Source organism: Python bivittatus, unplaced genomic scaffold (genome assembly GCF_059951505.1).
Source record: "Python bivittatus isolate LINGU-HERP-01145 unplaced genomic scaffold, Pbiv_v1 ctg000590_np1212, whole genome shotgun sequence".
In the NCBI taxonomy this organism is placed as follows: Eukaryota; Metazoa; Chordata; class Lepidosauria; order Squamata; family Pythonidae; genus Python; species Python bivittatus.
Genome location: NW_028277086.1, coordinates 30,864,000 through 30,882,181, shown reverse-complemented (window position 1 = coordinate 30,882,181; position 18,182 = coordinate 30,864,000). Strand labels below are relative to the sequence as shown.

General features: G+C 37.8%; 1 protein-coding gene across 4 annotated transcripts in view; it reads left to right on the top strand.

Moving 5' to 3' along the window:
- The window catches only part of HNF4G (hepatocyte nuclear factor 4 gamma), an 86,897-nt gene that overhangs the window by 51,801 nt on the left and 16,914 nt on the right, over positions 1–18,182 (top strand). For 2 of the 4 annotated variants that reach the window (XM_088149219.1, XM_088149218.1), the window contains exons 2-3: positions 14,647–14,818; positions 17,688–17,782. In XM_088149219.1, the coding sequence (XP_088005345.1) occupies positions 14,673–14,818; positions 17,688–17,782 (241 nt within the window). In that variant the 5' untranslated portion in view covers positions 14,647–14,672. Of the gene's footprint in view, positions 1–2,389; positions 2,490–7,617; positions 7,833–14,646; positions 14,819–17,687; positions 17,783–18,182 lie in introns of those variants that run through there. The other 2 variants (XM_025165552.2, XM_007426419.4) reach the window with 2 other exon arrangements.

Here is an 18,182-nt window from a genome sequence, read left to right as displayed (position 1 = left end):
CCTAAGCCATATAGCCAATTGATTTTTCCTTTGTACTATTTCAAACTTTGGTATTCCAATCTCCAACCACAAGCAGCACATCTTACTTACATATTTTGATTTCAGATTTAATTTAATCATAAACCTCTTCTTCTGCATAGCAAGGCTGAAGGGTCCTCTGTCAGAGATGCTGTAATAAATCCTGTACTAAGCCTAGGTTGACCTAGATGTCTTCTCAGGTTCCTTCCAATACGTTCATTCTATCTACTGCTCTTCATGGGAATTAAAGACATAAATTAAACTGTCTATTTCACTTTTTCATTCTTCTCAGTTTTAAGATGGGATCATCTTAGTTTTTTTTAAAAAATAAAATAAAAAAAATATTTAAAATAAAAAAAATAAAATTGCTCTTAGAAGAACATTACATGATGTTTTAATGTAGTGTTATGGGCATTCTCATAGATGCGTTTTTTGACTACACTTTTCCCTATATAAGCATTTTGCAAGCAATTTACTGTCCTGCATATGTGCTAATTATTTTAATGAATATGAACATTTTCTTCCAATATGCATATTTTTATATTTTTTGTTGTTTTTAAGAAGTATGTCATAAAATTTGGAAAAGTGGGTTTTTTTGAAGAGCGCCTGTGTTCAGGTTTGTATACTAGCTTGGAAGTAAGGAATTGAATAATTTCATATCAAACTAATTTACATTTAGAACTGCATACATCTCTCCAACTGTTCTTGTTTCTTGGTGGCACCACCCATATGTAGACTTCCCACATCTACTTTATGGGACCTGCTGGCATGTGAAAAAATCAGCTTAATTTCATTTGTATTGAATTTAACTTAATATATTTTGGTTATTTAGTTTGCTAACATATTTTTATTACACTTATCTTACGTTCCATATACCAGATTTCGGTGGATTTTTTTTTTTTTTGAAGGGAAAATTGCTGTATATTTTCCCTTAAACAAATAAATAACTGTTATTGTTTGCTGCTGTATGTGTGCTAGGAACATAATATCTACTCAGAGTATAACACATTAAGTTCAGCAAGAGTTCTTCTCTGGTGTTGATACATCTTCTAACACTTTTACGTGTGCACATGACCTCAAGTGCCTGCAGATACCTCACTCTCTATTTGCCAGGTAACCTGCCCTACCTGACTTTTTACATTTTTTTGTAAAAAAATCTGCCCACTCAACCAAAATAAATAAAATAAGATAAAGGATAGGATGGTTAAGTTTACACCCTAAGTTCTCATTAGCTTTACTTCCTCTTTTTTTTCCCTCTGGATTTTTTGACCACAAGAGATTTTATATTTAGAATATAACACAACATACCTCTAGAGGACATAAATGTATAGGCATAATTGATAACTGCCCTTTTCAAGTTTGTTTTGTTTCTTAAAGATAAGCAGTTCAGTTTCAGCCTATGATTGATAAATGCTGTGAAAATCCTGGAATATTGAACAGTGTGGAAATTAGCCATTCCTTTTGATTTACTCTGGAAAATAGTGGTTGAGAACCAAAGGCTGTGGATGGTGTTACTGAACAATTCCTTGAATTTCCCCCATTTTTTCTCAGACCATAGCAATTCATGCTGCTTTTCAGATGATTCCTTGGAAATATAGGGCAGGTTGTAAGAAACTGGTGTTAATAGTCTTAGCCCAGTTTATAACCCAACAGATGAACTTATGATCTAATATTTGCATTTCTTTTAATTGACCTGGTAGCACATATTCATATGAAGAAGCTCATGTTCCTGACATATTCAGTCACTTCCCCAGATGGCAGATCCTACATGAAGGGTGGACAACATCCTACCCTCCAGATGTCATCAGGAACTCCCATCCCTCATTATTGCCCAATGGAAACTGGAGATCAACAATAGCTGGAGGCCACCCATTGTTCAGCCGTGACCTACATAATTGTTTCTGGAAATACATAGCTTTAGGTTCACTCATGTGTTGGCCAAGATCACCTCATGGAGCCAGTTGTACAATGACATCTTCACATGGTGACTGAAAGTGCAGCTGACTTGTGACCCATTCAGTCATATGGAATACAAGAGGCATCAGAAATGGTAGGGGTATTTGACTTGAAGGTGCTTCTTTGGTGAGAATGTGGCAAATGTCTTTTCTGAAGAGAGATTCACGACCAGGTTGTAACATGCCAATCTAAGAACTCTCTGTTGCTGCTTAATTTGATTTTCTCAGAAAGTTTATAGAGAAATAACCTTGATTTTTATTAGCTTGTTTTCAATTTTATATCTTGATTAGCGTACCTGATTAAATGTAATAAGAAAACAGGACAATTAGCACACAAAGAAGTTTGACTGATAATGTTGTAATGCTTTCTGATAGCATTCTTATCAGCTAACTAGTTGTTTGGAATCTTTTTTCAGTACAAGACAGTGACCTGCACAATCATTCTTCATTTTAAAGGAAGAATAATACAGGAATTTTCCTAGAAATGGCAGCATCTCTTGCAGTTTCTGCTCTGTGGTAATTAGAATTTCATATATTGTGTTATTGTTATGCTGTACATGTTTATTCTCAGCTGGTCCCAATTCCTTCCTTGGTGGCTATGAAGCAGTGTTACCACATAATGTGATTAGTTCATGACACATACACATACACACACTACTACTGATGTGTGTGTATGTGTATATGTATATATAAATATACATATACACACGTACATACGTACATACGTACATACATATGTACAGGTAGTCCCCAAGTACGCGTTCTGTTCCAAGGCCTGTCCTTAAGTCGAATTTGTAGGAAAGCCAGAACAGTATTATACAATAAGTAGTATAAGTAGTATTGTGTAATTAACTCAAGCCATTGTGTATTTAACTCAAATCATTGAATTTGAGTTAAATACGCAATGAATTTGCTACAATAGGCTCCATTCTTAACTATGGATCGTCCTTAATCTGGGTGCTCTTAACCTGGGGATTACTTGTACATACACCCACACACCCACACAGCCATACCATTTTCTATTGTGTTAGAAAAATGAGTAAATTGGCCTTCTCTAATTTGATACTGTGTAGAGGTTTTGGAATTGAAACTTCTAAAAGTCCTACTTCCGAGAATTGCCAACCCAGTATATTTCAAGGTTGCCAGATTGGTGAAGGCTGGTATTGATTAAGCTGGTTTTGATTGTGCCAGAACTGAGAGGTACTGAGAACCAAATAATGAATAAAATTCTTCACAAGCTTTATTGATTTTAGAGACAACTATCACACATGCATACAGTATTCTCATGTTCTAATAATTGTAGAATACTTAGTTTGGACATGGCTTTTAGATATGGAAGATGAAACCATTTTTTAAATTTAAAATTTAATCAGAACAGTAGAACAGTTAGTTGTAACAAACAACAAATAAATATTTGGAAAGCTCATTTTATTGCTTCTCTTCTGCTTCTCTTATGGGCTTCTTGTTGAATGTTGCTTTCATATTGAAAGTCTAAGGGACACTTGCCCCTTTGGCAACCAGCTCTGAGGTGAAGAATTGCTTTCCTGTTGATTAAATAAATAAATAAATAAATAAATAAATAAATAAATAAAAAGCAAGCGAGCAAGCAAGCAAGCAAGTTGAGATGTTACAAGAACCTTCAGTCTGCTGTCCTCCAGATATTTTGAGTCCATAATCCTCGGCCTGCGAAGAGAGGACTCTTTGGAAAAGACCCTGATGCTGGGAAAGATTGAAGGCAAAAGGAGAAGAGGACAGCAGAGGATGAGATGGTTAGATAGCATCACGGAAGCAATGAGCATGAAACTGAGCAAACTCAGGGAGGCAGTGAAGGACAGGAAGGCCTGGCGCGATATGGTTCATGGGGTCACGAAGAGTCGGACACGACTTAACGACTGAACAACAACAAATCCTCAGCCATATTGACTAATAATTCTGGGAGATGTTATGCTCAACTTATAGGGAAATTGCCAGACTTGAGAAGGGTCTTAAAGCCTTAAAGAGTCCTGGGATCATTAAGACTTTTCTCTTTCCTGATTCCTGGTTTGTCAAGGATATATGACTGACTCTTGTCCAGGAAAAGCATATTCTTTCCTATTTTTATTTAGTTTTACAGCATATATTAGGAGCAGGTGCTTTATTTACAAATAAATATGAATTCTCTATGAAGACAAAAGCTGATGTTCTATGAAAAATACCATTGTTCTACAGATGTTTTGGGTTAGTACTTGAAAGGATCTATCTTCAGTGTGAGAGCACTAATGTAGCACTTCTCCGCAAATTCTTAAACTGTTAGCATCTTTTCCCAGGATCATGTGGCATCTGCAGAGGCACAGGTATGGCTGTTCTATGTTTTTGCTTGCAAGCCTGAAATAGTGTACAGTCCTGGTGATAACTATTTTGCCTGGGACAAGAGCTAAAGCTTATTTATATCTCCATATTCCATTTTTCTCTCTTACATCTCTCTTACAGAAACACTCTTAGACAAACACACTAAAAGAAAAAAACTGAACGTAAGAATGGGGTTAGGGAATGTGTCTAAGTTTCAAGTGATTAGTCATAAAATTACAAAAAATGTCATTAGCTATTGAAATGATAGACTTAAAATTGCCAGTCCAGGACCCAATGCATAACAGTGATCACACACCTAATCTGGTTTTCGTGTCAGAGCAGTGCAGTGTGATGTGAAATTGGGGGAGATCTCTATTTCTCCCCTATTATGGTCAGATCCCTCTTTGGTGGCCCTGCAGTCCTCTGGCACTGCTCTCCACTGCAGAGAGGCTGGGCTTATTCTATCGGTCCACCCCAGGCAAGTAATTGACCCAACTGGGTTTCAGAGGGAACTGAGGGTTGTTCCTGAGGGTCTGCTGCATGGTCCAACTGAAGCTGGGGCTCTGGATGGGATTGCAGCTCTCCTCTCCCAGGAACCTGGAATTCCCCTTGGCTTATGGAGGGAGATGAAGTGGGTGAAGAGATGCTTGGAGCACTGCTGGAGAGCTACAAGGAGTGAATCCAACCAAACACAAGCCACTAGTAGGGACTACCTTGTGGCTGTAAGGACATTTTCCCCCCACCCTTATTGTGTCCTTGGATAGCTGTCCAGTGGCCTTTTTTCAGGTGATGAGCCCTCCCTGGAGGGAGTGGTTCAGAGGTTTACCTACAAGGTCACTGTAAGGAATATGCTAGGCATCTGATGGATATAGTCGATCAGAATCATGCTATGTTGGACTCTAGCCTTGGAGCAGTCCTGTGGAGGTGACTGGGACTTGGTCTGGCTCAGTTAAACTGGAGGGAGTTTGATCCTTTTTGGCCTGATGAAATGAACAGTGTTCTTGCAGCTGCTAGCCCAGCCACCTCTGTTTTAGATCTATGCCCCTCCCAGTTGGCTAAGGATTCTTGGGGGGTGACATGTGGTTGGGTCTTGGCAGTACTGAATTCCTCTGAGAGAGAGGTGATGGTTCTGCTGTCCTTTAAGCAGGTGGTAGGTTTGCCCCTTCTTCAAGAGGCCATCACGGGACCTGACTGCACTGGAAAATTTTCATCCAGTTTCTAACCTTCCCCTCAAATTATGTAGAAGTTGGTTCCACAGCAGCTTCAGAGAACTGTGGAAGAACTGGATTATTTGGACCAGTTTCAGTCAGGATTCAGGCCTGGGTATGGAACTGAGATGGCATTGATCACACTCTTGGATGACCTCTGGAGGAAGCAGAATGGGGGTGATGCATCTATCCTTGCTCTTCTTGCCCTCTCACCTGCTTTTGATACCATCAATCATGGTATCCTTCTGCATTGGTATGCAGTATGCTTCTGGGTTCAGTTCAAGATGCTGGTTACCTTTACCCCAATGGCTTGGGGATGGATTATTTGTGAGACCATCTTTCCCCAGTGGTATCTACCCATCCTGTGAGATCCAGCACGAGAGGCATTCTCTGGGTTTTGTCCGTTAGGAAGCATCATCTGGTGGGACCCAGGAGGAAACAGTTTTCTATCATGGTGCCCACCCTCTGGAACATAATTCCCTTGAAGATCAGACTTGTTCTGACCCTGCTGGCCTTTTGTAAGGCTTTGAAGACCTGGTTTTGTCATCAAGCCTAAGGTCTGCATGTGTAGCTGAGCTCATGTCATGTCTGTGTTAATTATTGTTAGTTGGTTTTTCTCCGTGCTATATATATTATTTATAATTTTGTTATACTGTTTTTGTCTTGCTTTAAGTATTGTTACCTGTCCAGAGTCATGTATTTGTGATGGGCCGCCACATAAATTGATTGATTGATTGATTGATTGATTGAATGAATGAATATTAGGTGGCATGTTTCAAAATATTCTTAGAGGAGCATATTCTATTCCTGCAAGTAGATTTCTGGTGATCATTTCCTGGTGTTAATGTATAGCTTCTTCCATCTCTTATGAATGCTGCCAAAACCCTCTTTTTTTCGTTTCCAAAGTGAAGGAAGACAGGGAATTTGCTGATCTGAGAAGAACAGAGCACCCAGCAACTTTTCCTGTAGGAAAGGGATCTGGAAAGCTTCCTTACTTGACAGTTTATGACCAGTTTACGGTCAAGTAACTCCAAGTTAAATTGAGGATTATGCTAGCATTACTCAGCTAAGGATTATGCTAAGAAGCATCCCATCTGCCTATCCTGTATGGAGCAACATCGTGGTGAGTTGGTTGGTTCAGGACAGAAACATTCCAGTTCAAAATTGGGCAGGGATTTTTGCTCATATTCACAGTTTTTTAATCCATAAGTTAAGAAGACTCCACTTGTCCTATTCAACAGGTAACTCATTCAACATTACAATGGAGGGAATACATGGAAAAATGAAAGACTGAATAATATTTCTATGCCTATTGGATAGCTAATGTGTGTTTGACTAACAACTTCAGATATCTGAGACTCTTTTCTCCTTTGAACAAGGTTCAGAATACCATGTTAACTATTAATGAGATGCAACAAGTCACTGTTTTACAGCTCTTTAAGGGGAATGTATTATATTGAAAGAACATTACCAAGTAATAAATTACTTTATTCTTTTCTGGGTGTTGCAGCCTGTTGGTAAAGGCTCACAGAACATGAAACTGGAATTCTGATTTCAGGATCTAGCAAATAATTCATTGTAAGTGCATATTTGTAGAATGGATGCTCTAGCAACAATGAAGCATATGCATTACTTTTTAAGAAAATACTAAAAGAACCTTCTGTCTCTTAAGTCTGCTTGAGCAAATTAATTGTTGCTCAAGACTTCTGCTCACACTCCTTTCCTTGCTATGAGTAAAACTTAGAATAACCATGAATACGGAAGCATATACAGTACATCTCCATGCAACCTGGACCCAAATATTTAAACCATTCACCTGTCTTTAAGCCATTCACAACACGGTTGTGAAGTTGCTGCTGCATAGCATAAGTTCTACATGCTGTGAAAGAAAACTGCTCAAAGGTTTACGCCCATGATTTGTCATGTTTTTTCCAACCTACAAACTTTCACATATGTGTGTGTGTGTAAAAGTTTCTGTGAAATATTCTATAGTTATCACAAAGAACTGGTAAGAGTATATCATAAAAAAGGGGAAAGATAGAAGTAAACTAAGACATGCTGAATTGCTATCTTAGCTCCACCCATTGTGCTATGTGATGCAATGACACTTAATACTTTGATTATCAGTCACTGAGGCCAGGGGAAAACAAGTGTGGATTGCATCTTCTGTACTGGAGAAACAGACCATTTCCAGATTCACGTACAGTAATGAGAATCTCAGACTCAATTCTGGACACGGATATGGCAAACTACTCTGAAGTCTTAGATCCAAGTTATGCTAATTTAGAGTTTGAAACCATACAGGTGTTGTACAATGGCAATGGTAAGTCTGAATCACTGTATGAGGAATACGGATAGGTTGATCTAACTAATTGTAATATTAATTAATATTGTATTTTAATTGGTATAGTCTTTGGAGATTGCATTGGGTTGCATGAACACACTTCCCTATATAATGTTAATAACAGTTTAAAAATAACATTAACATTTTTATTGTGCAGAAATTAAAATGCCAATTTTAAATACTGTACAAGTAATTTAATAACTGTACAAGAGTGTCATCAGTCAAATAATCAAAAGAAGCAAGCATTTTTTTTCTTCATTTTTACCATTATAAGAGAAATGTAAAGGTTTGGGTTTTGTTTTTTATGTGCTAATTACAACAGTTAAGATAAAAAATATCGAGTGGGAGGAAATGAGTGGCTTTTGATTGATTATGTGACATCAAATTGTTTTCGACTCCTAGGGATCACATAGATAGATTGTCTCCATGATGATCTGTCCCTAACCTGGTCTTTCAGGTCTTCCAATGGTGCCCTTATCACTACTGTAACTGAGTCCATCCACCTTGCTGCTGGTCATCCTTATCTTTCCTTCCAACTTTCCCAGCATCAGAGCGTTTTCCAGAGATTTAGGTCTTTGCATAAAGTGTTTAAAGTAGGATAATCTGAGTCTGGTCATTTGTGCCTTGAGTGAGAACTTTGGGGTGATTTGTTCAATGATCCATCAATTTGTTTTCTTGGCTGTCCATGGTATTCTCAAGACTCTTCTCCAACATCAAAATTCAAATGCATCAATACTCTCCTGCTTCTTCAAAGTCCAACTTCTGCTTCTGTAGAGTGTCACAGGGAATGCCATGGCTTGCACAATTCTGGTCTTTGTAGGTGCAGACACAACATGGCATTTGAATATCTTTTCCAGGGCCTTCATGGCTGCTTTACTGAGTGCTGATCTATGGCTGATTTGTTGACTGCTTGTTCCTTTACTGTTGATGGTTGATCCTAAAAGGCAGAAGCTATCCACCGCTTTGATATCTTCATTGCCAGTTCTAAGGCTGGCTGTTGTCATTAATTTGGTCTTCTTTATATTTAATTTTAGTCCCATTTTTTCACTTTGCTCCTTAACTTTTATTAGTAGAGCTTGTAGATACTTTGCATTTTCAGCTATCAGTATAGTGTTATTAGCATAGTGCAGGTTATTGATGTTTCTTCCTCCAGTTTTAAAACAATGCTCATTTTCTTCCAATCTAGCTTCCCTTAATATATATTCAGCATATAGTTTGAACAACTAAGGGGAGAGTAGACAGCCTTGTCATATTCCTTTGGCAACCTAGAGCAAATCTTTTTCACCAAGTTCTATCCTTACTGTGGTTTTCTGACCTGTATATAAGTTTCTCATGAAGACAATGGGGTGTTCTGGTATTCCCATTTTTCTGAGCACATCCCACAGCTTGACATGATCGACACACTTGAAGGCCTTTCTATAATCAATGAAGCACATAGTGACTTCTTTTTTATATTCTTTGACTTTCTCAATTATCCAGCCTACATCAGCAATAATGTCTCATGTTCCTCAGCCTTTTCTAAAATGAGCTTCAACATCTGGCATCTCTTTTTCCATGTAGGACTCTAATCTGCATTGGATGATACTAAGCATTATTTTGCTACCATGTGAAATTAAGGATATTGTACGATAGTTTGCATAATCTGTTAAATCATCTTTTTTTGGTATTGGTGTGTTAGCCAATCAGATAGCCACTATGTCATTCTCCAGATTTTGCTGGTATAGATTTGTTAGAACCTTGACTGTTTCTTCTTTTGTGGCTTGCCATACCATTAGTTCCTGTAGCCTTCTGACCTGGTAATGACCAAAGTGCTGATATAACTTCATCTTCTAGTACTAGAGGTTCTTGTAAGTGAGGAATATCTTCTAAGGTATCTTGAATATTGACATCTCTACTGTATAGTGTTTCAGTATACTCCTTCCATCTTCCTTTGATCTCCTTTGAATTGGTTACTATCTATCCATTGGCATCCTTTAGAATACCAATTTGTGGTTGGAACCTCCTTCTGACTTCAGAGATCTTTTGAAAAAGTTTCCTTGTTTTTCCATGTCTATCCACCTTCAATGTCTTTAAACATGTTTTTGAAATACTGCATCTTGTCTCTTCTAACAGCTCTCTGAAACTCTTTGTTCCTTTCTGAGATTTTGGTCTTTCTTGGCTATGGCTTCTCTTCTTCCCTTGGCAACTTCATGGTTTGTTCTGATATCCAGTTTGTTTCTTCTCTTTCTTTATTTTTGGCAATCTCTTTTCATGTTCATCCTTAATGATTTCTTTAAGTTCATTCCATAATTTCTGTGTTTCTCTATTAATGAAGTTCAGGACTTCAAAGCAATTCTTCATGTTCTCCTTGAAAATATATGTTCAGGTCATATTGTGGAAACTGACTGGCTTTCTTCTTCTTTAGCTTAACATGGAACTTGCACATGAGCAATTCATGATCTGTTCTACAGTTAGCACCATGTCCATGTCTTTGATACTATAATTGAGCCCCTCCACCTCCTTTTAGCAATAATATAGTCAGTTTGATTTCTGTATACTCCATCTGGTGATATCCATGTATAGAGGCATCATTTTGGTTGTTTGAACACAGTGTTAGCTATGAAGAAATCATTGGAGTGGCGGAAATTTATAAGTTGGTCTCCTGGTTCATTTGGTTTCCTAAGCCATACAATCCAAGTACATTTTCCTCTTTCATGTTTCCAACTTTGGCATTCCAGTCTCCAATCACAAGCAACACAACTTGTTTGGATGTTCTGTCAGTTTAAAACTGAACTTGATCATTAACCTCCTCTTTTTCTGCATCAGTGGTTGGAGCATTTGGAGCATAAACTTGAATGATAGTCATATTAAAGGGTGTCCACAAGTCTAATCAATATTATTCAGTCATTGATTGCATTGTAGCCAAGTACTATTCTTGCTATACCTTTCCTAACTATAAAAGCAACAACATTTCTTCTTTGATTTTCATGTCCTGAGTAATAAATGGTGTGATTTTCTGACTGAAAGTGTCCGATCCCAGTCCATCTCAGTTTGCTGATGGCTAAGATATCAATTTGTAGTTGTTTCATTTCATCTTTCACTGTGTTGAGCTTTCCTGCATTCATGTTTCTTACATTCCATATTCCTACTGTAATTCTATCTTTGCAGCTTTGGATTTTCTTTTCCTATATGGCAACATCAGCAACTCGATGTCCTGAAGGCTTTAAGATTTAGGCAGAGATTTGGAGAAAAGCAACCCAAGCAATTTACTTATATTATTAGAGCTTGATCATTTATAAAATAAATTTCGTATAAGATCAACATAATTCCAGTGTAAGTATTAATTCTATGCTGATGGGCCTTTGGGCCATTAAAAATTAAATTTCATAGCCGAGAGACATCCAGACAATATGTTCAAATTTTAGTTGAAAAACAAATCTTGGCTATTAATGTCCTTCCTAGTATTATATTGGAGGAGATATATTGGTGCTGTGCACAGTGCACTCCACATGACCTCATCATCCGTCATGGATGATGAGATCATTGGCAGTATGCCACCTCATACATGAACATCATCATCTCTGCTCACCCACCAGTCATTTCTGATGACTGCTACAGTTTTTGGTTGCTTAGGCAGGAACATCCATTGGGGGGAGGTCAAAAAAGTCAAGATGGTGGTGACAACTGTATGATTGAAGGCCTGCGCTTTTTTATGTAAAAAGGGGACAAAACCTTGATCATGTGATCATGGCCAACTTTTTTATTATTATTTTTTACAACCCCCTCCTCCCACACAGATGACCCTATGCTGAGGCATGAAATGAGGTTTAATCATACAAACAAGTATAAACTACTAAAAAGCAGTGAATCGTAGAAAAGATTTAGAATCATAGAAAAATGGAATTGGAAGGGACCATTGAAAGTGCCTTAAAGTTTGGAGGCCACTCGTAGCTTTATATTAATATTACAGATGGTTTCCTGCAAAATTAGATATTAAAATTATGTATTCAACATGGGAACCCACACTTGAACTACAACTTAAAGATGCATTTAGAAGAAATCTATGAGATATAAAACTCACCAGACAGTAAATCCTGTTGGCCAATACAGAACTTTGTCTACAGTGGACCTGGCCCCCTAAAAATCCACGCAGCCTAATCTATTTACAGTTAATGTAAACATGTGCTAGCCTTTAACAGAATTCCACCTGAGAATCCCATTGGTCCTATCTTCCTGTTGCATTAGCTTATGTTGCTCTGAATCCTGTCAGCCTCATGTACCTCTTGGTTAAAGTAGAGCTGTGTTAGCCTCTGGTAGCCCTGCCTGCTCTCAAAACTCATTGACCTAAGGTAAGCACAAGATACCTTCTCAGATGTGGAGCAACCCAGGGCAGGCATAGCCTCTTTGTTTCCATGTTCTTATTCCCCCATAGGACACTTAGAAGCCTGTCATTCAGCATAGGCTTCCTCCACTTTTCTGGAGCCCTGCTTAATCCAAAAATCCAAATTAAAGCTTTTCTGGAAGAGAGTTATCTAGCTAAGACATTCAGCTATAGAGAGGCCACTATCACTCTGGATAACTGATTCTGCTATTGAACTTCTCTGTTAGGATTTGTTCCCCAACACTGAAATAGAATCTCCCCTCTTCTGATTTAAATCTATCATTCTTTGTCCTTTGGGGTGATACAGAACAGGACTTGGGTTTCTATTTAACATCCTTTCAGGTACTCAAAGTTTATTCTTATTAGTTGCTTCTTAAAGACTAAAAATTCCAAATTCCCTCAGTGTCTCCTTGTAAGACTTATTTTCTTGTAGAGAAAACTTCAGAAGTTAAGTTTCCCTTCGTGGGATGGTGAAATTATGTTGAACCCTTCCTTCCTTCCTTCCTTCCTTCCTTCCTTCCTTCCTTCCTTCCTTCCTTCCTTCCTTCCTTCCTTCCTTCCTTCCTTCCTTCCTTCCTTCCTTCCTTTAAGGCATATATTTATTTATATGACTGCCCAATTCAAACAATGTGGTTCTGTGATGTACAAAAGGAAAAAGGAAAATCAAACCAACAATACAAAGCAAACATATCATTAAAACAAATAAACAGTAAATGGCCAACACAACTGAATCTATTATAACTCGTTATAACTAATGTGGACTCTACTCATTGTGGCCCACAGGTCTGGAAAAGAGCCAGTTCTTAACTGCCTTCCTAAAGGCCTGCAGGGTCAGGACCAGCCATGTATTGAGGGGAAGCTCATTTTTAAGAGCAGAAGCTGCCCTGAGAAGGCAGACATTGTTTCAAGGAAGGAACCCAGAGTGTGATCTCCATATCAGAGTAGGTAGATGGGCAGAGAAGATGGTCCTGCAAAAATCATAATCATAATTGAAAATGAAGAAGCTAAAGTGCTCTGGGACTTTAGAATTCAAACAGACAAGCACCTGCCACACAACACCCCAGACTTAAGAATTGTTGAAAAGAAAGACAAAAAAGTCTGCATAGTGGACAGTGCAATACCTGGAGACAGCAGAATAGAGGAGAAAGAACTGGAGAAAATCACAAAATATAGAGACCTGCAAATAGAAGTAGAACAACTACGGCAAAAGAAAGCAAAGATAGTACCAGTAGTTATAGGCACCTTAGGTGCAATCCCAAAACATCTGGAGCACCACTTGAACACCATTGGCACTGACAAAATCACCATCAGTCAATTGTGAAAGGCAGGTTTACTTGAACAGCTTATATCCCGCGATGATATCTTTAACACCATCAAATGACAACATCTGTCTATCCCAGGTCCTTGGGAAGGAGTCTATAGCTGGATAGTAATGCCAAATCCAGTCTAAACATCTGGCTGACTGTGCCACCAACAATCATGTTCATCATCATCATCATCATCATCATCATCATCATCATCATCATCTATAATAGGAACTGCCTAAATTCTTAGACACTACCTTAATAATTCTTAGGTTCTTGGTTAGTCTTAGACTGTGATTTTAATTGTACATAACTACTACTACTACTACTAATGATAATAATAATATACTTTTCATCCTTTCTGTTGTATCTTAATAAATAAGCAACAACAAAATTTCTCTATTACTGTCAAGAGAACAATATGGGTGTGTCCATGAAATCACTGGGAATCAAACACAACTTGAATAAGACCTGGCTTTGAATCCAGACATAAATCCCAATGGTTAATACTTGACATTGTCCAAGCCAGCATTCCCCAGTCAGATGCCCTGTTGTCTTGGAATTGCAGCTTGAAGAATTCAGGAATTGAAGCCTGGACACATCTTGATGATGTCCACTGGGAATAATGGGTTTCCTTTTCTATATTGATAATACCTTGTTATTTTAAGTTATTCTCCAAGAATCGGCACTGTTAGGCATCCACTTTTAAGTAATTCAAAAATTAATGCACAGTGGCTTTTACCAGCCTCTTAAAACATGTTGCCTTAAGGCAAGAACTTTCAATTATTAAGATATTTATTCAGTTAGATGCATGGGCAGAGTTGGACAATTGTGTTAGCACTATAGCTTCCATTGTATGTTTTGGAGTGAGGTCCCTCCCCAAAGCATTGATTGTTAGGAACATCATAAATTCTGACAAGTGGGCATGATAGATTTGAAAGCAAGCATTAGAATAACAATAAGAAGTAATTAGGCATGCTCTGTTTTTTGTGTTCGTTAAATGGCAAGTGCTAATTAAAGAGAAGGCCTCTAAAATTTTCAGGATGGTAACATTTAGCCCTCGTGTTGTGTTTCTTCCCTACGCAATGCTCAGCTTCTAATTATGCACTTTGTTCTTCCCCCTCCCCAGACAGTTGTTCAGCAGAACTATTCAACATGAACGGTACTGACAGTGCAGTTGGTGGTATATGTGCAATATGTGGGGACCGAGCAACTGGTAAGCATTATGGTGCCTCTAGTTGTGATGGATGCAAAGGTTTCTTCCGACGCAGCATACGAAAGAACCATGTTTACAGCTGCAGGTAGGAACAATATTACTGTTAGGAACACTTGACATATTTCTATCCTATCCTTCTCCCAAACCTAGAATTGAGCATATGGTGAAAACAGAAATAATATTTAAGTCAGGGGACAATAACACAGTTGTGCAGCATTTGCTTTCTGTATAAAAGCTGCTAGTCTCAGTCCTTGACATCTACAATTAAAAGGATTTGAGTTAAGAACACACATAAAAAGGACATAAAATTCTAACATAAATTCTTAAATTAAACCTCTGCCACTAAAATTGCAAAGCCAAGAGAAGCCCTTCAAAGCCCTTCAGGAAGCTTTCTGGAGCAGCTCTGGCCTTCTCCAGACATCTCTTGGCAGAATTCTACAAAGTGGGTGCCACTACAAAAACAATCCTGTAGCTAGTTGCTATATGCCATGAGACATTTGATGATAATATCTGGAGCCAAGAGTCAAGCGTTGCATAGAACATGCAAAGATGAATAAGGCAATGATATGATCCAAAGTGTTGAGTCTTTGAAAGTCAAACTAACACTTTGAACTAAGCCTGGAAATGTGCTGGTTGTCAAATAAGTCTGACCTATAGGTATAATAAATATTAATTTATTAAATATATTTCCTCCTTTTCCAATGCAGAGAGTGCTCAAGGGCAGCCCACATAAAGCATGTTTCAGTAATTATCTCATGGTAACTAAGCCATAAATGTCAAAGTCTAATTTTGACAAAAAAGCCATAAGTGAAACAGTAGTCAAAACTGGTAAAAGGCATTGCTAACACATACACATTCAAAAGAAGTACAGACTTGAAGATCACTTCCAAGTTCATTTAGAGGAACCACAACACTGTCCAAGATACATTGTATGGATTTTGTTTGATGCTTACTGAAGGCTTTAAAATGTGCTTAAACTAAAAAAAAAAAAAAAAAGATTTTTAAAGATTTCCATGGATTTGTACCCATAGCTGAGACATAGAACATCCGTCTTTAACTTGGCACATTATAGCTATATTGGGACCCATATTAGCTGGAAATGGAGAGTTGTAGTGTCAACACATATGGATAAAAACAGATTGGGAAAGGCTGCCAGGCTACCAGAAATATGCTTAGCAAATGCTGGTTTTTCTCTCTTCTGAGTAAGGTACTTGTTATGTGAACTTTTTTGGCTGCCAGGCACCCCAAATTTAAGAACAGGAGGAAGGGAGACAAAGATCCTAGATTCTTACAAGACACATGCCTTAAACCAGCTTTCCCCAGTTTGGGGGCATAAAGATGTGTGATCCTCAATTCTCAATGATAGCTATTCTGAGCTAGTGAATTCTGAGAAGTGAATTCCAGAAATTGGAGTGGGGTAGTGGGTGGGAGTGGCCTGCAATGGAGAAAGCTTCCTTAAACACTTTGTGTGTTTGACTGTGTACTAGTTAGCGTTGAAAAAGTCACTGACACATTCAAGGAGCATTAACTTCTGACTTTTAATCTTTGCCACACTCTGTTCTTTTTAATGCAGGAGAGATTCAACCTGAGTAGAGGTTAGCAGAGGAAATTTGAATTGCCTTCCCTAGCAGCAATTTACAATGCTAAACCCAGTCCATTTCATTTCTAAATAGCACCAAATGTAGATTTTGATCTTCAGAAATTGCTCCTCTAGCAGCTTTCACTGCTTCTTGTTGCCTTACTGTGAGTCCCTTGTTTTATTTTGTAGTTCTCCTATCTCTGTTATTTTTCTTTTTCCTCAAGTATGACTAGATCTGTGCTACAAGGTGCCCTCTGGCATTTTGTTTTATCTCCTTCTCATTTTTTGAGAAGGTTGCCTAGGATTGCTGCCGAGGTTAAAAAGTACTTTTCCCCCCACTATTACTATTGTAGACTTAGGTCTTCTTTTCAAGATATTATGTTATCTTGAGATTCTGGCTCAAATTAATCACAATCTGTATGTGTTCCTGCTGAAATTGGTGAGCTTTCTGCACACATGTTCTTGGATTTCAGTTATGGTGAATCAAGAGCAATGTATGTGCCTATTCCTACTGGCTCATTTAAAAGACATTAGCTCATCTCTTTGCACCACTCCTTGTTCAAATGATGTTCTAATACTATTATGTAGACAAGAATCATCCCGCTCTTTCTCTAATCAGGATATCTTCCTGTCTCTTTTACTGTTTAAATAAACTGCATTGCTTTTCCCCTGTTGTTTTTAGACCAATTTTAGAACAGTGTCCTGGTATGAAATAATGATGTAGGGACAGGAAGCATTCGGTGCACCTCAGGCTGGAAATATTTCTTAATTCTGATGAAAGAGTCTCACTGCTGGGTTAGTTCATTAATTTGCTTAAAAGATATATTTATCAATCACGATTAATAAAGATAAATGGATCCTTTCTGAACAAAGGCAGTATATCTCTTGGATCCAGATGGAGGGACACATAATATGGAGAGACAATGCTTTAATGTTTTGAGTGACTACTTTATAGAAGCATTGTTTTGACCACTTGGAAACTAACAGCTAAAGTAGATAAGCCTTTATTCTGATCTAACAGGACTCCTTTCTTTTGTTTTTTTGCTCCTGATCTTATTCAACAGCAGGAGAGGATCAAAGGGAGGCCAAAAGAGTTATCCTAAGCATTTGTGAAACCGAGAGCAGAATTTATATGCCTTGCTTTCAGTAGATGATGAATAACCTAATGGGATTTTACTTGCCCATCAGAAGGAATTATTCCTCTTAGAAGAATGGCAAAGAGAAATGTTTCAAGTCTGATTAAAGAAAAAATACTGGTGAAGGTTGAGAGTCAAAGACATTGTTTTGACAGTGCCCATTAATTGTTTCACTTGTGCTAATCGGGATCCTCCTGTACTTGTGCTCTAATATATTTACCCTTGATTCTGTCCAACAGATTTAGCCGGCAATGTATTGTTGATAAGGACAAGAGAAATCAATGCAGATACTGTCGCTTAAAAAAATGCTTTCATGCTGGGATGAAAAAAGAAGGTAATTTTTAAAAAAATGAAAAATATTTATATAATTTAGCAGAAAATAAAATATGTAAGCAAGTAAGATATATTCTACCTTGAGAGGACTTTTTAAAATAGAAATAGAAATACATCTTTTAAACATTGCCTTTTGATACAATTTTTGCTAAAAATGCTAAAAATTGGTGTGGTGTAATTTCAAACATATCTAAACATACATGTTTCTGTGGTACCATAAGGCAGAAAATGCATCTCCCCAAGCTTTGTAAAAATAAGTAATACTGATGGCATCTAATGTGGCTTTGTAGATGAAATGCTGGATTCAGATAGAAGATTTGAATTAATAGAGGCTCAGCAAATCTCTTTTTCAGGTGAATGTTAGTGTGGCATGTTCTTCTAGCCTCAGCTTTTCACATGTA